We start from the raw sequence: 17040 nt of genomic DNA on the forward strand, positions 1-17040 counted from the left end.
GTGTCCAACTGCAAACACCCACTGGGGAGCCGGCCTGGGGGCAGCAGGCTGCAGGGAAGCATCCAGGCAGGGGCGTACGCTGGGGGACAGGGGTGCACGGGTGGGGTGCCCACCCATCTGCCTCCTCTCTTGTCCAGCCAGGGAAGCGTGCTGGGACCAGAGAGCATCAAGGATGGATTCACATCAGATGCCGGGGTTGGGGACCTGGCACAAGTGGGGCTCCCGGTGCAGCAAGAGGGCTTGCAGCCAGACACCAGGAAGAACTTCCTGGATTGGGAAAAGAGACAGAGAAACTCCCCTCTCCATCCCCCCCGGTGGATCTGCACGCAAAAGTCCCCAACCTCCTGTCTGAGGGAGCCGTGGTTGAACTTGCGTGTCTCCCGAGGAAACTGGGGTCAGGGGTTGGGGAACCAAGGGTCAAGGCTTGGGTAGGGGAGGGCGACTACACACACGCACGCGCGCACACACACACACACACACACACACTCTCTCTCTCTCTCTCTCTCTCTCTCTCTCTGCACTAAGCAGCTGTGAGGCGGAAAAACTTCGGTAATGGGGAGCCTGAGTCAGAGGGCTGGCAGGGAGCAGGGCTGCCTTGAGCTCATTGCCTCCCCTGCCCCCAGTCCAGCACCCCCGCTGCCAACAATTAATGTCAACCTCGGGGAAGGAGGAGCCAGACGGAAGGGGGGCCTCGGAGACAGACTGGAAAAGGCATCAGAGAGAGGGAGACAGGCGCACAGCAGTTTCAGGCTTTATTAACAAACGGGTGTTAAAAACCAGATGGGTCTGCCTGCCCCTCTGGGCTCTCACCTTCCCGGGGAGGGGCTGGCCGGGAGGGCAGCACTGTGCCCACCACCCCCCTCCCTCCCCTGGGGCTCTCCAGGCAGACGACCCTCCCCTGCAGAGGCGCCCCTCACCCTCTCTGCCTCTGCAGCCTCACCCACTCCAAGCACAGCATCAAGCCCCACCCCATTCCCTGGGGGCCTTGTCCCGGTTTGGGGTGCCCCTGCTTAAGTCCTAACCCTGGTCGGGGTGGGGGGCAGGCTTGCTCGGCCTCCTCTCCTCCTGCCCCACGTCTCTCCCAGGCTCATAGCACAAACGGCACAGGCTTGACAGACAGGCAGATGGGGAGACTTCTCAGTGCAGACAGAATCTGAGGCAGGGGTTAGATGGGCCGACCTCTCTGAGAAGTTCAAACATTACAGACAGACGTCAGGCTGTGGTGGGGTCTCTTGCCCTCTGCAGGCCTCAGTTTCTGGGCCCTGGGTGGGCTGGGGATTCATGGAAGGACGGTGTGAAAGTGTCTGCACACCGTAGGTGCTCACTAAGCGCTGGTTTTCCTTCCTCCAGGGTCTGGCGTCATAGTTCCTTGCTGAACTCCCTCACCAGCGTGTAGCCCATGCAACCCCAGCTCCCCTCGGCCTGGTAGCCACAGCCCTCAAGCATCCCGGCCACGCCCCACGCTGCCACGGCCACCGGGACCACTAGCCGGGCCCGGGGCTCCCCCATGCCGCCCGCCCAGGCTCGAGCCCGGGATTCGGCAAAGGCCAGCAGCCGCCTGCCCACGCCTCGGCGGCGGTGCCAGCGAGACACAGAGAGGCGGGTGACCCGGGCCCCGTCTCCAGCGCTGGAGCCTGGGGCCAGGGCCAGGACCCCGCACACATCCCCTGAGCCCCGCACTGCCACCCAGGGCCCCCCCAGCCCGCCCGGCGGGGGCAGCGAGCCCCACCGGGCCCGCAGGCCCAGCTTCATGGCCGCCACGGCCAGGAACACGGGCAGGAGGAGGGCCAGGGCGAAAGAGGCCAGGACGAAGCGCAGGCCGCTGCTGGCTGCCGCCAGGAGGAGCAGGGCCGGTGGCCGCGTCAGGGCGTGGAGGGCCACGCGGTTCTCTGTGTCCTTCACACCAGCCTGCAGGCAGGAGGAGCAGTCAGAGTGGGGGGGCTCCCGTGGGCAGCAGGAACGGGGCAGGGAGGAGGCAGGCCCTGCCCAGGAGGGATCCGGGGCCAGGGTTGCCGGAGGAGAAAGGAAGGCAGTGAGCTGAGGCCTGTGGCGGAGGGTCCAGGACCACACGGCTGGCACACTGGGCTCTGAATGAGTGAGCTAGTGAATTAGGAACTGTGAGGGCTCCCACTTCAGTGGAGAGGCAGGCCTCAGGGGAGGCTGGATGGAGGAGCTGACCCAAGCAAGAGAGAAAGCTGGAGGGGCGCCTGGGGCGTCCTCGAGTGCCAGGCTGAGGCCCAAGGGCTCTACTTTGAAAAGCAGGAGGCTGGGGCGTAGGGAAGACTGGAAGTGCGGAGGATAGGGAAGGAGTTGGGGTGTCAGCCCTACAGCGGTGAAAACCCTTTTTGATCCCCAGGGTAGGGAGAAAGAACAAGAGAGAGGAGGGCCCAAGGGCCCTCTTAGGAGCAGCAAAAGACTGCTCGCCGGGGGGTCACGGCTGGCTCAGGAAGGTGACTGAAGCCACTCAAAATGCCGCCCCTGCCCCCTCCCAGGCTCCGTGGTGTGTCCCCGCCCCACCCCCATGTTCATTGGTGCCCCCTCATTCTGTCCCCGCCCCCTCCCAGGCTCACTGGTGTCCAGGCCCCCCCTCCCTGGTACCCTCCCCCAGACTCACTGGTGTCCCCGCCCCACCAGGCTCATTGGTATCCCCTCATTCTGTCCCCGCCCCCTCCCAGGCTCACAGGTGTCCCCGTCCCCTCCCAGGTTCACTGGTGTCCCGGCCCCCCCTCACTGGTACCCTCCACCCCACCCTCCCAGGCTCACTGGCGCCCCTGCCCGCTCTCACCTTCAGCATCTCCAGCACTAAGGGTTTCTCATCTTCCCTCATCTCCCGCACCGACAGGTGGCTGGGGGCCATGGCAGCCCCCAGGCTCCCGCGCCCCCAAGGGAGCAGGCGTGCACCTGGCGAAAACAAGCCGGTCAGCGTCAGGAGGGCACCTCTCGTCCCCAAAGCGCCCCAGAGCTGCGGATCACGCAACAGTATGTCCCAGGTCAGGTCCCAAGAGAGGTCCGAGACAGGACAAGCTTCCCCGTCAACCCATCGACCTTTCTAAAGTCTCTCGGGGTGCCCCCCCGGCCCCCAGTGGTGTCCAGCGATCTACGCCTAAATGCCCGGTGCACGCCAACACCTGCCAACACCGGGCTCCCTTCCAGGTTCCGGGGCGGCCCTGGGGGTGAGCGAAACTACCCCCACGGGCAGAAAATGGACCCCGCTCCCCACCCCCCAGTGCCCAGAGTCTCTCTGCCCCAATCGCCCCCGAACGGCGTCTGTCGCAGGAACAAGGACTTGCAAGCACCTCTGTGGGTCGCTTCGCTTTTGACAAGGTGCGGGGGGAGCAGGGTTGAGAAGGGGGTCGTCGGCGGAAGTGACGTCAGACTAGCGCACTCGGGGCGGGGCGGTGCCTGCTCTCGGCCTTAGCAACTGTTGCCAACCTTCTGGCAGCGGGTTGGGGGAGAGTTTGGGCGTGGGCTGGGAATGGACGAAGGCGGGGAGCGGCAACCCTGCAAGGGGAGGAGCAACAGAGAAAGGGGGCCTGTAGGACGCTGGCGGGGGAAGGGGCTGGGGATGGCAGCGGGGGACCCGGCGGGGTGGGGGCGGGGAGCGGTACTTACCGGTCGCGCGCTGAACGCACGCTTGCTTCCCGACGTCCCCTGGTTCCTAAGCAACCTGAGCGCAGGGGGTGGGGGGCGGGGCGGTGAACTCAGTGGTTCTCTTAGGTTCCAGGGCCTTCGCGGGAGGGGCCGCGTCAGCATCTTGAGCCCACTGGCTCCCAAACTGCCCCACCCCAAACCAACCCACCCCGGCTCTCAGTGACATTCGGAATGGGCATTCCCACCCACCCATTTTTCCGTGAGAGGAGGGGTGGGGTGACTTACAGAGAACAAGTGGCAGAACCAGGATTCTAGATTCCAACGCCTCCCCCATATAGTGACCGTTGCATCCCTTTTTTAAAAAGGATAAACAGAGCCCACATAGGAGAAGTGGCTGGCCCCAAGACGCAAAGCAAGTCACCTGCGAACCAGGAAGCAAGACATGAGACTCCAAGTTCCCAAGTGGTGGCTATGGCCATGACAGTGATCTCCCAAACCACAAATAAAACAGAACACAGGAGCGGAGATTCTGGTCTTTATTAGCAAGCCCAGCCTGCAGTTCCCCTCCCCCCAGCTCAGCCCAGCCCAGGCTGACAGTGAGTCGGGGTCTCTGTGTGGGGCGGGAAGGGGTACCAGTGGTTCTACTCAAAACGTGTGCACCAGCTGGACTGCGGGCAGAGTCTGGACAAACTGGATGGAGGGTAGGCCCTGTGGGGTCATGCCCCCAGGTGCAGCTCCTGCAGGGACCACTTGTACCATCTGGGAGGCAGGAGCCGCAGGGACGCCCGCGGGAGCAGAGCCTGGGCCAGGTGGTGGTGGGGCCAGAAGCTGCAGCGCAGCGGCGCCTCCCCCAACGCTGCCATTCTCCAGCAGCTCGGTGGCCGGGGCACTGCGGATAATGAGCAGTTTCTGTCCCGTTGGGCCAGGGGTTGGCGGCTCAGCCAGCCCCGAGGGTAAGGTCTCTACCTCCTGCACACACAGCTGGGTCTGCTCCCCATCAGCCCCGCTCAGCACCAGGACACTCTGCAGCCCCTCCTCCGTCTGCAGCGTCTCAAAGAGCACATCCTGGACCACACCAGTGCTGGCCTCACCGTCACCGGGCTCCCCCGGGCCGGGGTCCGCCAGCAACTCCTCCGCTGCCCCACTCTGAACCACCAGCACATTAGGCGCCTCAGTGGTGACGGCTCCCCCACTGGAATTGGACAGCTGACCCGTTACAGGCTGGAGCTGTACCGTGGTCACCTCCTGGGCCGGCTGGAGCTGTACCGTGGTCACCTCTGGGGCCGGCTGGAGCTGGACCGTGGTCACCTCCGGGGCCGGCTGGAGCTGGACCGTGGTCAGTTCCGGGGCTGGCCGAAGGGGTTGGAGCTGGACCCCGCTCACTTCCTGTGGCCCTGCCTCCCCAGCCCCCACATTCTGCAGAACTATGAGGCTCTGCGCTCCCGCGCTGGCCCCGGTGTTGCTCCCTCCCTGCACCCCTAGCCCCCCAGGGCCTGGCAGCCAGACTACTCCAGCCCCCTGCCCAGCTTTCCCCACTGCCCGTGGGCCCTGCCTTGCACCGCTGCCCCCACCACCAGTACTGGAGGAGGGCAGCAAGATGAGCTTGGGGGGGGCGGGGGGAGGCGGGGGTGTGGGGGGCTGGACGCTGCTGGGGATCAGCTGGAGGCCCTGAGCAGTCTGCACCAGGAGAAACGTCTGGGAGTTGGGGGCTGCTGGGCCAGGGGGCGGGGCCTGGGCCGTGACTCCTGCCACCTCTAGGGAGAGCGTGGCCTGGAGGTGGGGTAGAACGTGGACATCTTGGGTGGCGGACGGGGCTGGGGCGGCAGCCAGTGGGGCAGGGGGCTGGGGGCCGGCGCCGGGGGCTGCGGGGCCAGAAGCGGCATTGGCCGGGGCATGCGTCCTCAGGTGCCGCTGCAGGTAGGCGGCCATGACAAAGCTGCGGCCGCAGATGGGGCAGGCAAAGGGGCGCTCGGCCGAGTGCGTGCGCTGGTGCAGCAGCAGGTTGGACGAGTGTGTGAAGGTCTTGGGGCAGAGCGGGCAGCGGAAGGGCCGCTCGCCCGTGTGCACGCGCTGGTGCTGCCGCAGGTTGGAGGTCTGGGCGAAACTCTTGCCGCACACGCCGCAGGAGTGGGGCCGCTCGCCCGTGTGCACGTGCCGGTGGCGCCGCAAGCACGACGTGTTGCGGAAGGCTTTGCCGCACTCCCCGCAAGCGTAGGGCCGCTCGCCCGAGTGCAGCCGCAGGTGGTACTGGTAGTGCGACGACCACTTGAAGGTAAGGCCGCACTGGCCGCAGGTGAAGGCCCGTAGGCCGGTGTGCACGCGCTGGTGGATGGCCAGCAGCGACGAGCGCTTGAAGGCCTTGCCACACTCGCCGCACTGGTAGGGCCGTTCGCCCGTGTGGTCCCGCAGGTGGTAGCGCAGCCCCGATGAGCCCTTGAAGGCCTTGCCGCACTCGCCGCATTTGTAGGGTCGCTCCGCGGAAGCCGGGGCGGGCGCGGGAGCGGGCGGGGCGGGGACGGGGGCGAGCGGCTCCTGGGGACAGGTGACTTCGGCAGCCTCGGCCTGGGGGGGCGGGCGCCCGGCCGCTGCCTCCTCCACGTGGCACTGCTGGTGCGCCAGGAGGCTGGCCAGCTGCGGGAAGGCGCCGTCACAGCTGCCGCAGCGGAACGCCTGCCCGCCGGCCGCCCCGTGGCTGTGCTGGTGGCGGGAGAGGCCGGCCACCGTCCGGAAGGACTTCCCGCAGGGGAGGCAGGCGAAGCCAGGGGCAGAGGCGGCGGGAGGGGGCTGCGGCAGGGGGGACGGCGGGGACAGTGAGGGCGGCGGGGGAGGGTCGGCCTTCCGCGGCTCCGAGGGCGCGTCCGCGGGCGGGGGCGGCGCCTCCGGCCCGGGACAGGGCTGGTGCTCCAAGAGCAACTCCTCGCTACCGAAGCCTAGCTCGCAGCCGTCGCAGCGGTACACCAGCTCCACCGTGGTCTCGGCCGCGGCCAGAAAGAGCTCGGGCACCACGGGCGGGGGCGCGGGCGGCGGGGGCGCCGGCGGGCTGGGGGGTTGGAGGGGCCGCTGTAGGTAGGCCTCTGAGACCAAGACCTTGCCGCCGGGCTCCCGCGGCGGAGGGGCGGGGGCGGCGCCCGCGGCGGGGGCGGCGGCGCTGCCGTGGGTGCGCTGGTGCAGCAGCAGGTTGGACGAGTGTGTGAAGGTCTTGGGGCAGAGCGGGCAGCGGAAGGGCCGCTCGCCCGTGTGCACGCGCTGGTGCTGCCGCAGGTTGGTGCTCTGCGTGAAGCTCTTGCCGCACACGCCGCAGGTGTAGGGCCGCTCACCCGTGTGCACATGCCGGTGGCGCCGCAGGCTGGACGAGTTCTTGAAGGCCTTGGGGCAGTCTGGGCAGGGGTAGGGCCGCTCGCCCGTGTGCTGGCGCAGGTGGTACTGGTAGTGGGACGACCACTTGAAGGCCAGGCCGCACTGGCCGCAGGTGAAGGCCCGCAGGCCAGTGTGCACACTGCGGTGGATCTGCAACAGCGACGAGCGCTTGAAGGCCTTGGGGCAGTCGGGGCACTGGTAGGGCCGCTCGCCCGTGTGGCCCCGCTGGTGGTAAAGCAGGGCCGAGGAGCCCTTGAAGGCCTTGGGGCAGTCGGGGCACTTGTAGGGACGCTCGCCCGTGTGCGTGCGCTGGTGGTGCAGGAGCCGGGACGACCAGCGGAAGGACTTGCCGCACTCCCCACACTCATACTGGGCCGTGGGGGCAGGAGCTGCGGGGCCCGGCTTTTCCCCGGCCCCCTCTGCGGTAGAGGCCGGCGCCATGTCCGCGTGGGAGCCGACCATCACACCTGAGGAGGGATTCTGGGTCAGGCGAGGGCGGGTGGTCCCCCCACCTCCGCCCACACACCGGGTTATCTCAACCCCAAACCCATGGGCTGGCCCTGTAAGAGGCACGGGACACATCCCTTAGGATTACGGCTTCCTAGAGTCCAGGTCAGCTCTGGCTGGAGAGGCTTCCCACGATGGAAGGCTTTGGGTGCTAAAAGGGAAACTTATGGCAAATTGGGAAGAGCTGGTTACCCCCCCCCACCACCATGCCAGCCATCTCCTCCAGGAGGCTGGACCACTGGACGTGGCCTTTATGAGGCCAGGTGCTGCCTTTCCGGCTATGTTCAGCCCCTCTAGAGACAGGCAGTGTCTTTGAAGAAGGCTGGGGTCTCTAGCACGCGCTTTGGATCCTCTGGTCCCTCTAAAGACCTCCTCCCCATCCTGCCTCAATACCCGCTTCCGCTGCCATCCCCCAAACCTTTCACTACAGACAAAGCCTCTGTGAGCATCCGCTCTCCACCGCCACTCATCCTGCTCCGCCACTCCCTCTTGGGACCCTAACCCAGAACCCCTAGGTTCAACCATATCTACCACCCATTGATCCTGTGGGCTCTGCATCCTCCACCCCCTCATCCTCACCCTCACTGCCCCCCTTATACAGCACAGATGCTGCTGGTGCCTGGAAACTGGCTGGCCTCAGCCTCCTTTTGCATTCATGCCCAAGGATCTCAAAGCTCCCTCCCCAACACCCTGCACTGCTCCTGCTGCATTTCTCTGGTCCACTCACCCACCCCACCAGGTGATACTTGCCTCAAATCTCTCTCCTATCCCCTCTTGCTCTTAGCAGGTGACCCTGCCATTGATCTTGTCGCTGAGAAAATAAAAGCAACCAGAAGAGAACATTCCCATCTTCCAACAACTACACTGGTGGCTCTCAATGGGGCAGTGGAAGCTCCCTCGACCACCACCACCACGCCCTCCACCCCAGCAGACATGTGGCAATGCCTGGAGACTGTTCTGGTTCTCTGGCTGTCGACTGGAGGAGCAGGTGCCCCTGGCATCTAGTGGGCAGAGGCCAGGGATGCTGCTCAACGTCCTACGATGCACACTACAGCACCACCCCCAACCCCAAACAGCAAAGAACAATCAGTTCAAAATGCCAGTGGTGCTGAGGTTGAGAAACCCTGCACTACCCCCTCCCACCTGCCTACTTCTGGGCCTAAAGGCTCTGACTTCCCACCTACAGTGATTCTCCTCATCTCCTGGACCGTTCCCATCAGTGTACCCACAAGCCAGGTCTCCCATCTTTGTAACTTTTAAAAAAATTTTTTTGGCTGCGTTAGGTCTTCATTGCTGTGCACGGGCTTTCTCTAGTTGTGGCGAGCAGGGGCTACTCTTCGTTGCGGTGTGCGGTACTCTCATTGCGGTGCCTTCTCTTGTTGTGGAGCACGGGCTCTAGGCGCGTGGGCTTCAGTAGTTGTGGCACGTAGGCTCAGTAGTTGTGGCTCGCAGGCCCTAGAGCACAGGCTCAGTAGTTGTGGCACATGGGCTTAGTTGCTCCGCAGCATGTGGGATCTTCCTGGACCAGGGCTCGAACCCATGTCCCTTGCATTGGCAGGCGAATTCTTAACCACTGTGCCACCAGGGAAGCCCTCCCATCTTTAAAAAAACAAAAACCCTTCGCCCCACTTCCTCCTCCAGCTATGGCCTCATTTCTCTCTGTCTCCTTGCAGCAAAGCAACTTAAAAGTGCCATCAATACATGCTCTTTCCCATCTCAAACCCTGTCAATCAGATCCTCCCCCAGCCCCCTCCACTCATGGCCTCCTAGTTGCTAAAGCCAGTGGTCTCTGCTCAGTGGTCAATGGACGCCTTATTCTCTCTCTCCTTAAACCAGTCCCCTTGGCTTCTGGGATACCGCGCTCCTCACCTGCCACCCTTCTCAGTTTCGGGTGCTAGTCCTACTTGTGAATGTAGGAGAGTCCAGGGCTCTGTCAACCCTCCTATTCTGTATCCACACTCTCCCTGGAAGCCCCCACCCACTCCTGGGACTTCACAATCTATAAATTGGACAATTCCAAAATTGATCTCCACTTGATACCTGTCCTTTGAAACCTACACCCCTGCTAGACTATGCCATTTGGATGCCTAATGGACAACTCAAACTTAACATGCCCAAAACCTAAGTCCAGTTTTTGCTCCTGCTCTCTCCCCTCTCTGTCCCCCACAAATATCTCTTTCACTCCCAGTCTGCTCCATCTCCAAAAACACCTTTATTCTTGCTCAGGCCAAAAGTCCCAGGGCATCCTCACCTCCTCTTTTTCTCTCACTCTCTATGACCAGTCTGTCAGCCGATTCCCCTATTCGAGCAGGAGCATCCTTGGAATCTGGCCACTTCCCACCAAATCCCCCATTACCACCTTTTCCTAGGGCACCAACATCTCCCTCCTGGGCAACTGCAACAGCCTCTGACAGCTCTCCTAGTTTCCACCCTTACTCTTCCTAACCCCAGTCTGTTCCCAACACAGAGGCTGAATGGAAACTGCCAACACAGACAGACCATTTCATTCCTCTGTGCTAAAGCCTTCCACTGCTCCCATTTGAGAGCAGAAAACGAACCCCTTACAAGAACCTTCAGACTTCCCACGGCTTATGGCTTCCTTCCCTCCCTGACTGTCCTGCTAGCCTCTCCAACCCTCAGAGCACCATGGTCACAGGGCCGGGTCAGGCATGTCCACTCCCACCTGGGGGCCCACACAGGCCCCTGCCTAGTACCCTCTTTCCTCCAATATCCAGTAAGCTCCCTCCCTCACCTCCAAGTCTTTGCTGAAATGTCATCTTGGGGAATTATTCCCTGACCACCCTACCTAACTCTGCAACCCCTCCCAGCATGCCGCATTCTCTTTCCTTGACTTATTTTTTCTCTTCATAGGGCTTATCACCTTCTAACCTACTTTATAATCAGAGTTTCCCAGCATCAGCACTGTTGATATTGGAGCTGGACAGGGGGCTGTTTCCTGCATTGCAAGTTGGTTAGCAGTATCCCCGGCCTCGGTCCACTAGATGCTAGTGGCATCTTGTTCACTGTTGCATCCCAGCGCCTAGAATAATATCTGGCACTGAGTGAGTACTCAGTGAACATATCTTGAATGAAAGAAAGCTGGGCATCCCTTTGCACAAGCCGTAAAGATTCCCTTTAAAAAGATGAGCGTCCCCTTTAAAATATAAGCAAATCCTTTTAAGAGGCTATCCCAGGAAGCTGCACGTGTCTTTCAGAAGGCCGGCATTCCTTAAACAGGAGACATCCGTGCTCTGAAAGAGCCGGGACCCATCTTATCTGGTAAACAGCACCCTCTTCAAAAGGCCGGGCCACACCCTTCCAATCAGGCCCGACTTCCCCTTTAAGAGGATCCTGCTCCTGCACAACCATCTTCACCTTCTCTGAGCTAAACTAGGGACTGCTTTGAAGCCACTAGGATTCAGAAGCTTTTCTTTCAGTACCTGGGACACTGTCACCGGCCTTTAAAGAGACAATTTATTCTCGGGGGGTGGGAGGCGGGGGGGTGATGGAAGCGGGAAGCTCTTTATAAACTGCACAACCTGCCCCGCCCCTTTAAAAAGCAGCCCCTTGCCCTTTAAAGAGTCGAAGCCGGCCCGGCGGACAAAAGTCGGAGGTGAAGTAGCGCCCTTCCCTTTAAGGCATCCCTTCCGGTTTCACGTTCGCCGTTTCCCCAACGTCTCCGCCCTCCGGTCCCTCCCCCACCCCCTCCCCTCCGGTCTCTCACCTGCGGCCCCGACCGGGGAATGAGCTGGGGAGACCCAGGGCCTTCCCGCGGGGATCGATGGGAAGGCGGGGCCCCTGCAGCGGCGGTGTAGGAGTGGGGGCCGGGGAGGGGGCGGGGGCACGCTCCCTCCCAACGGCCCCCGGCGCGAGGCACCCAACCTTTATCGGCGGCCTCTCGCGCACACAAACCCCGACGTCGCCGTCAGTGCGTCAGGACGCCACGTGCGCAGAGGCCCCGCCTCCGTACCCCCCATTGGCCGCCGGCTGTGGCGGCCCTTCCTGGCGCAGGCGGCGCGAGGCATCTTGGGAGTTGTAGTACTGTCGGGACCCCGACCACTCGGGCCTTGCGGCGGTCGCGGGGGTCGGCCTAAGGCCGGGGAAAGCTGGGTTGGGACGCAGGGTCGCACGTTCCCCTTTATTAGCATCGACTCCCTCTCGTCTGTGGTAGAATCCTCTCCCGCGGCGCGGTTCCCGAGCAGGCGTCGCCCACCAGGGATGTGGTCACTCCTGGCCTGGCCCCACGACCAGGCCCTCGGGGCTCCCATTTTTTCCCCCGTTGGGGAAACTGAGGCCCGCAGTGCTTCCTGCCCCGCAAAGGTACCACGTGCTTGCGGTTCCCGGGCGTCTGTTGCATTCTCGCTAGTGCGGCTGTTGGGGAAACTGGGCCCTGCTATGCAGGGGGCTGCCCAGGGCACCAGGGACCCCTGCCTCCTTCGCAGCCTGGGGGCTTAGGGGAAAACGGGGCTGTCCTGAATCCCCTCTCCCTCCTTCCATGTTCAGCTCTCACCAGCCGCGGCCTCTAAGTCAAACTGACTTTTCTGCGAGTCATCCAACTAGTTTCTCAACCATGGCACTGGTGACATTTGGGCGGGTCTTTCTTTACTGTGGGGGCTGTCTTGTGCCTTGTAGGGTGGCTAGCAGCATAGTGGCCTAACCCTAACCCACTAGAGGCCAACAGCCCTCCTCGCCACCCGGCTCCCCTCCACCACACGTTATGACAGCCGTCTCCAGGCCTGGCTGCAGGTCCCCTGGTTGAGAACCACTATTCCAAGGCAACCCTCTTCAGCCTGACAGCTACCCTTACCGCGTCCCTTCTCAACTACCGGAAAGCCCCTATGCTAGGTGGGGTCCCATTATATGCTCAGCGGCACTCATCTCTGTTCTAGGACAGACGGATGGGGTCTGACTTTGCCACCCAGGTGTCCCCAACAACCAACAAGGGGCTTAATCAGAAGCAGACGGCACTCTGTTGAATGAGCGAATTTTTACAGCCTCCCATACAGTTTCCCAAGGCCCCCAGGCAGGCTGGGACTCAGGCGTGATCTGAGTTGTTGGACCTGTCCCTGCCCGGCAGGGTCTTTATGAAATCTGCAGTGAATTCATGCATATAAAACCCTTGGCTTCCAGCTCAGCCCAAACGTTCCTCTCACTTCAGCTTTCACCTCCCCTGCCAGAAACGAAGCTGCCAGAGGCACTGGGGGCGGCGGGGCGGGGGTGGGGTGGGGGAGGGACACCTGAGGAGAGTTCTGAGCTGTTAAGGAGTAAAGAGGGGAAAGCTAGGAAGAGGAGAGACCTGCAGGCCCTGCCCCCTGGGGTCTGTATCCAAGGCTCCGCAACACATCAGGCTCTGGTCGCTAACAGAGGCTTGGGGATGGAGGGAGGATCCCTTATGAGCAACTGGCTCCCGCTCTCGGGGCCTGGTGCCTCTTTGGGGAGGAAAACAAAAGTGCAGATTTGACAGGCTCATTTTCAAGACAGCAGTGACAGCCCTGTGGTGTGAGTGATGGGACGCTAACACCGTGTCTGGCTTTCCAGGGACACGGCCGGGAAGAGGAGTTGTTCCCCCATCCATCCCTGAGCTGGACCGCTCATGGAGCCTTGTATGTGGAGTCCTCTGCAGCTGACACAGATATCATAGAAAGTTATCAGAGGCACCCAGTCCAGATTCTGTAGTGTCCAGACTCTCAGTCCTTACCCAGGACCCTCACCAGATCTTGCCCTAGGAGCTGGGATATAGCAACGGGGGCTTGGGAGGGGGCAACAAAAGTTCGGTCCCAGTGAGTTTACAAAATCTACAGGGGGTGAAGGGTGGCAATAAACAAGACATAATAAATAACACGCATCCCATGCTATGCGCACACACAGAAAGATAGATCAATGGAACAGGATAGAAAGCCCAGAGATAAACCCACGCACATATGGACACCATATCTTTGATAAAGGTAGCAGGAATGTACAGTGGAGAAAGGACAGCCTCTTCAATAAGTGGTGCTGGGAAAACTGGACAGGTACATGTAAAAGTATGAGATTAGATCACTCCCTAACACCATACACAAAAATAAGCTCAAAATGGATTAAAGACCTAAATGTAAGGCCAGAAACTATCAAACTCTTAGAGGAAAACACAGGCAGAACACTCTATGACATAAATCACAGCAAGATCCTTTCTGACCCACCTCCTAGAGTAATGGAAATAAAAACAAAAATAAACAAATGGGACCTAATGAAACTTCAAAGCTTTTGCACAGCAAAGGAAACCATAAACAAGACAAAAAGACAACCCTCAGAATGGGAGAAAATATTTGCAAATGAAGCAACTGACAAAGGATTAATCTCCAAAATTTACAAGCAGCTCATACAGCTCAATAACAAAAAAACAAACAACCCAATCCAAAAATGGGCAGAAGACCTAAATAGACATTTCTCCAAAGAAGATATACAGACTGCCAACAAACACATGAAAGAATGCTCAACATCGTTAATCATTAGAGAAATGCAAATCAAAACTACAATGAAAAAACAACAACAACAACAACAACAAAAAACTACAATGAGATATCATCTCACACCAGTCAGAATGGCCATCATCAAAAAATCTAGAAACAATAAATGCTGGAGAGGATGTGGAGAAAAGGGAACACTCTTGCACTGCTGGTGGGAATGTGAATTGGTTCAGCCACTATGGAGAACAGTATGGAGGTTCCTTAAAAAACTACAAATAGAACTACCATATGACCCAGCAATCCCATTACTGGGCATATACCCTGAGAAGAGCAAAATTCAAAAAGAGTCATGTACCAAAATGTTCATTGCAGCTCTATTTACAATAGCCCGGAGATGGAAACAACCTAAGTGCCCATCATCGGATGAATGGATAAAGAAGATGTGGCACATATATACAATGGAATATTACTCAGCCATAAAAAGAAACGAAATTGAGCTATTTGTAATGAGGTGGATAGACCTAGAGTCTGTCATACAGAGTGAAGTAAGTCAGAAACAAAAAGACAAATACCGTATGCTAACACATATGTATGGAATTTAAGAAGAAAAAAAAATGTCATGAAGAACCTAGGGGTAAGACAGGAATAAAGACACAGACCTACTGGAGAACGGACTTGAGGATATGGGGAGGGGGAAGGGTGAGCTGTGACAGGGCGAGAGAGGGTCATGGACATATACACACTAACAAACGTAAGGTAGATAGCTAGTGGGAAGCAGCCGCATGGCACAGGGATATCGGCTCAGTGCTATGTGACCGCCTGGGCGGGTGGGATAGGGAGGGTGGGAGGGAGGGAGAAGCAAGAGGGAAGAGATATGGGATCATATGTATATGTATAGCTGATTCACTTTGTTATAAAGCAGGAACTAACACACCATTGTAAAGCAATTATACCCCAATAAAGATGTTAAAAATAAATAAATAAAATAAATAAATAACACGTATCCCATGCTATGTGCTGCTAAGCGTCTCAGAGAAAAAATACAGCAGGAGAGATGGGCGTGGGGGCATGTCTAGAGCTGGGGCAGTGGGTGAAGGCTTGATGTGGGACTAAGCAAACATCTGGACATACGCCTGTCCAGTCCCCAGGCATCCTTTTTTTTTGGCCGCACCACACAGCACGCGGGATCTTAGTTCCCTGATCGGGGATCAAACACCAGGGATTGAACCCACGCCCCCAGCAGTGGAAGCGCAGAGTCTTAACCACTGGACTGGCAGGGAAGTCCCCCCAGGCATTCTTATTTCTGGCCAACAACACCCCGCCCCAGGTACTTTTCCCAACCCCTCCCACTAGATCAGGCATCCCATCCAGCCCCAGTCCCTCTGAGCCCCCTGCCTTGCCAGCCAGGTGAACCATTCTTCCCATGGGGGACAGGGATGGGAGTGGGCACTGCAGTCTTTGAAGGTGGCCAAGACTACCTACCCAGCACTTCCCTGGGCCCAAGGTTGTCACTCACGTCCCACAAGCCCTGTGTGCACGTGGGGGTGTCTCTGCATTTACCCCCAACCCAGCCAAAAGGATTGGCAAGGTCTGCACCCCCATCCCAAGGAAGTAGTCGAAGGAGAGGAGAAACCCTGGTAGGAATTGGGGAGCCTGGCCCTTCCCTCTTCTCCACTCTCCCTCACCCATCCCTACCAGCCACACTCCAGGTAGTGGGGGACGTGTGCCAGGCTTCTGGGGCACTCCAGCTCCAAAGTGGCTCATCCAGGACCAGAGTCTGGGCCCTGCCCACTCTGATTACAGAGTGTGGAGGGGGCTCGGGTCCCACTCACCGTGCCCCCACCAGTGCTCCTGGACCCCAGACACCTGAGCCTTTCGGCCAGCCCCCCTTCCCTCTAGAAGTGGGGGTTGTCCTGCTGTGTGGACATTCGATTCTGGTTTTGGCCACTCAGTCCAACACCTTGGTGACAGCACAGCCTGCACTCACTGGAGAAGAGAGGATTGGGGTTGGGGACACCTCTCCCTGGAGCAGCCCTCACCCAACCCCCCAGAGGAGGTGGCTGGGGCAAACAGGACTCCCAAGGCCAGAGACTAAAAATAAAATATCCTACAGACGTAGAGAACAAACGTATGGATAACAAGGGGGAAAGTGGGGTGTGGTGGTGGGATGAACTGGGAGACTGGGACTGACATATACACACTACTATGTATAAAATAGAGAACTAATGAGAACCTACTGTAGAGCACAGGGAACTGTACTCAGTGCTCTGTGGTGACCTAAATGGGAAGGAAATCCAGAAAAGAGGGGATATATGTATACGTCTGGCTGATTCACTGTGCTGTACAGCAGCAACGGACACAGCAGTGTAACGCAACTCTACTCCAATAAAAAAATAAATAAAAAATAAAATAAAATATCCTTTTTCACATAAGTGGAGTAAAAAGAGCAGAGATACACTTTAAGTGTGGGGGAGGGTAGGGGGCAGGCAAGAGAAGTCCCCAAGTCACAGCTGTCAGCTGTCCCAGGAAGAAGGAAACAAGGGGCCAGGCTGTGCCTCCCACAGACTGAGGATGCTCCTTTCCAGCATCTCTAGGGGTTCTCATGGGGTGCCCGAGCCTGCCCTGCCCTGCCAGGCCTCTCCACATGGAAGGGGCATCATCCTCAGTTCACTGGGGTTGGCGGGGCAGTAAATAAAGGCTCTCTGAAGGTTCTTGGCCAGGCACAGAGCTGGAAGTGATTCCTGCAACCAGGAAGGGACTTAACTGGGGGCAAGGCCGGGGTCTCCAGCCCCAGGGTCCAGCTCCAACCAAGTCCTATCTAGCGAGTCTCACATGCACGTCAGAAGCCCATGGAGGCTGCCCAGGGCATGGGAGCCAGAGGAGACCCCTCACCCAGCCTGGGGGGAAACTAGGGCAGACTCCCTGGAGGAGGACAGTTCACAGGGTCCCATCTGTGTGGGGAAAACAGACCCCTCTGTTTGTTTTTTGTTTTTTTGGCTGCGTGGCAGGCGGGATCTTAATTCCCCAACCAGGAATGGAACCCAGGCCCTCAGCAGTGAAAGCGCGGAGTCCTAACCACTGGACCACCAGGGAATTTCCTAGATTTCTTTCTATATGTAATATATATAATCTCTCTAGA

At 59.4% G+C, this 17040-nt stretch overlaps 2 protein-coding genes across 2 annotated transcripts; both read right to left on the reverse strand.

Annotated features, from left to right (window-relative positions):
• Positions 1 to 423: 423 nt before the first annotated feature.
• Positions 424 to 3347, reverse strand: NAT14 (N-acetyltransferase 14 (putative)). The gene is made up of 3 exons (XM_082677472.1): positions 3297 to 3347; positions 2786 to 2901; positions 424 to 1908 (listed from the first exon to the last, which is right to left on the reverse strand). The coding sequence occupies exons 2-3, from the start codon at positions 2855 to 2857 to the stop codon at positions 1360 to 1362; spliced, it is 621 nt and encodes a 206-aa protein (XP_082533598.1). The 5' UTR covers positions 2858 to 2901; positions 3297 to 3347; the 3' UTR covers positions 424 to 1359.
• An 803-nt stretch (positions 3348 to 4150) lies between these two features.
• ZNF628 (zinc finger protein 628) lies at positions 4151 to 11310 on the reverse strand. Its single transcript, XM_082677931.1, has 2 exons — positions 11180 to 11310; positions 4151 to 7415 (listed from the first exon to the last, which is right to left on the reverse strand). Exon 2 carries the CDS (start codon positions 7408 to 7410, stop codon positions 4237 to 4239), a length of 3174 nt encoding a protein of 1057 aa, XP_082534057.1. The 5' UTR covers positions 7411 to 7415; positions 11180 to 11310; the 3' UTR covers positions 4151 to 4236.
• Positions 11311 to 17040: the final 5730 nt, after the last annotated feature.

This window comes from Grampus griseus (genome assembly GCF_964374135.1).
Source record: "Grampus griseus genome assembly, chromosome: 19".
Lineage (NCBI taxonomy): Eukaryota > Metazoa > Chordata > Mammalia > Artiodactyla > Delphinidae > Grampus > Grampus griseus.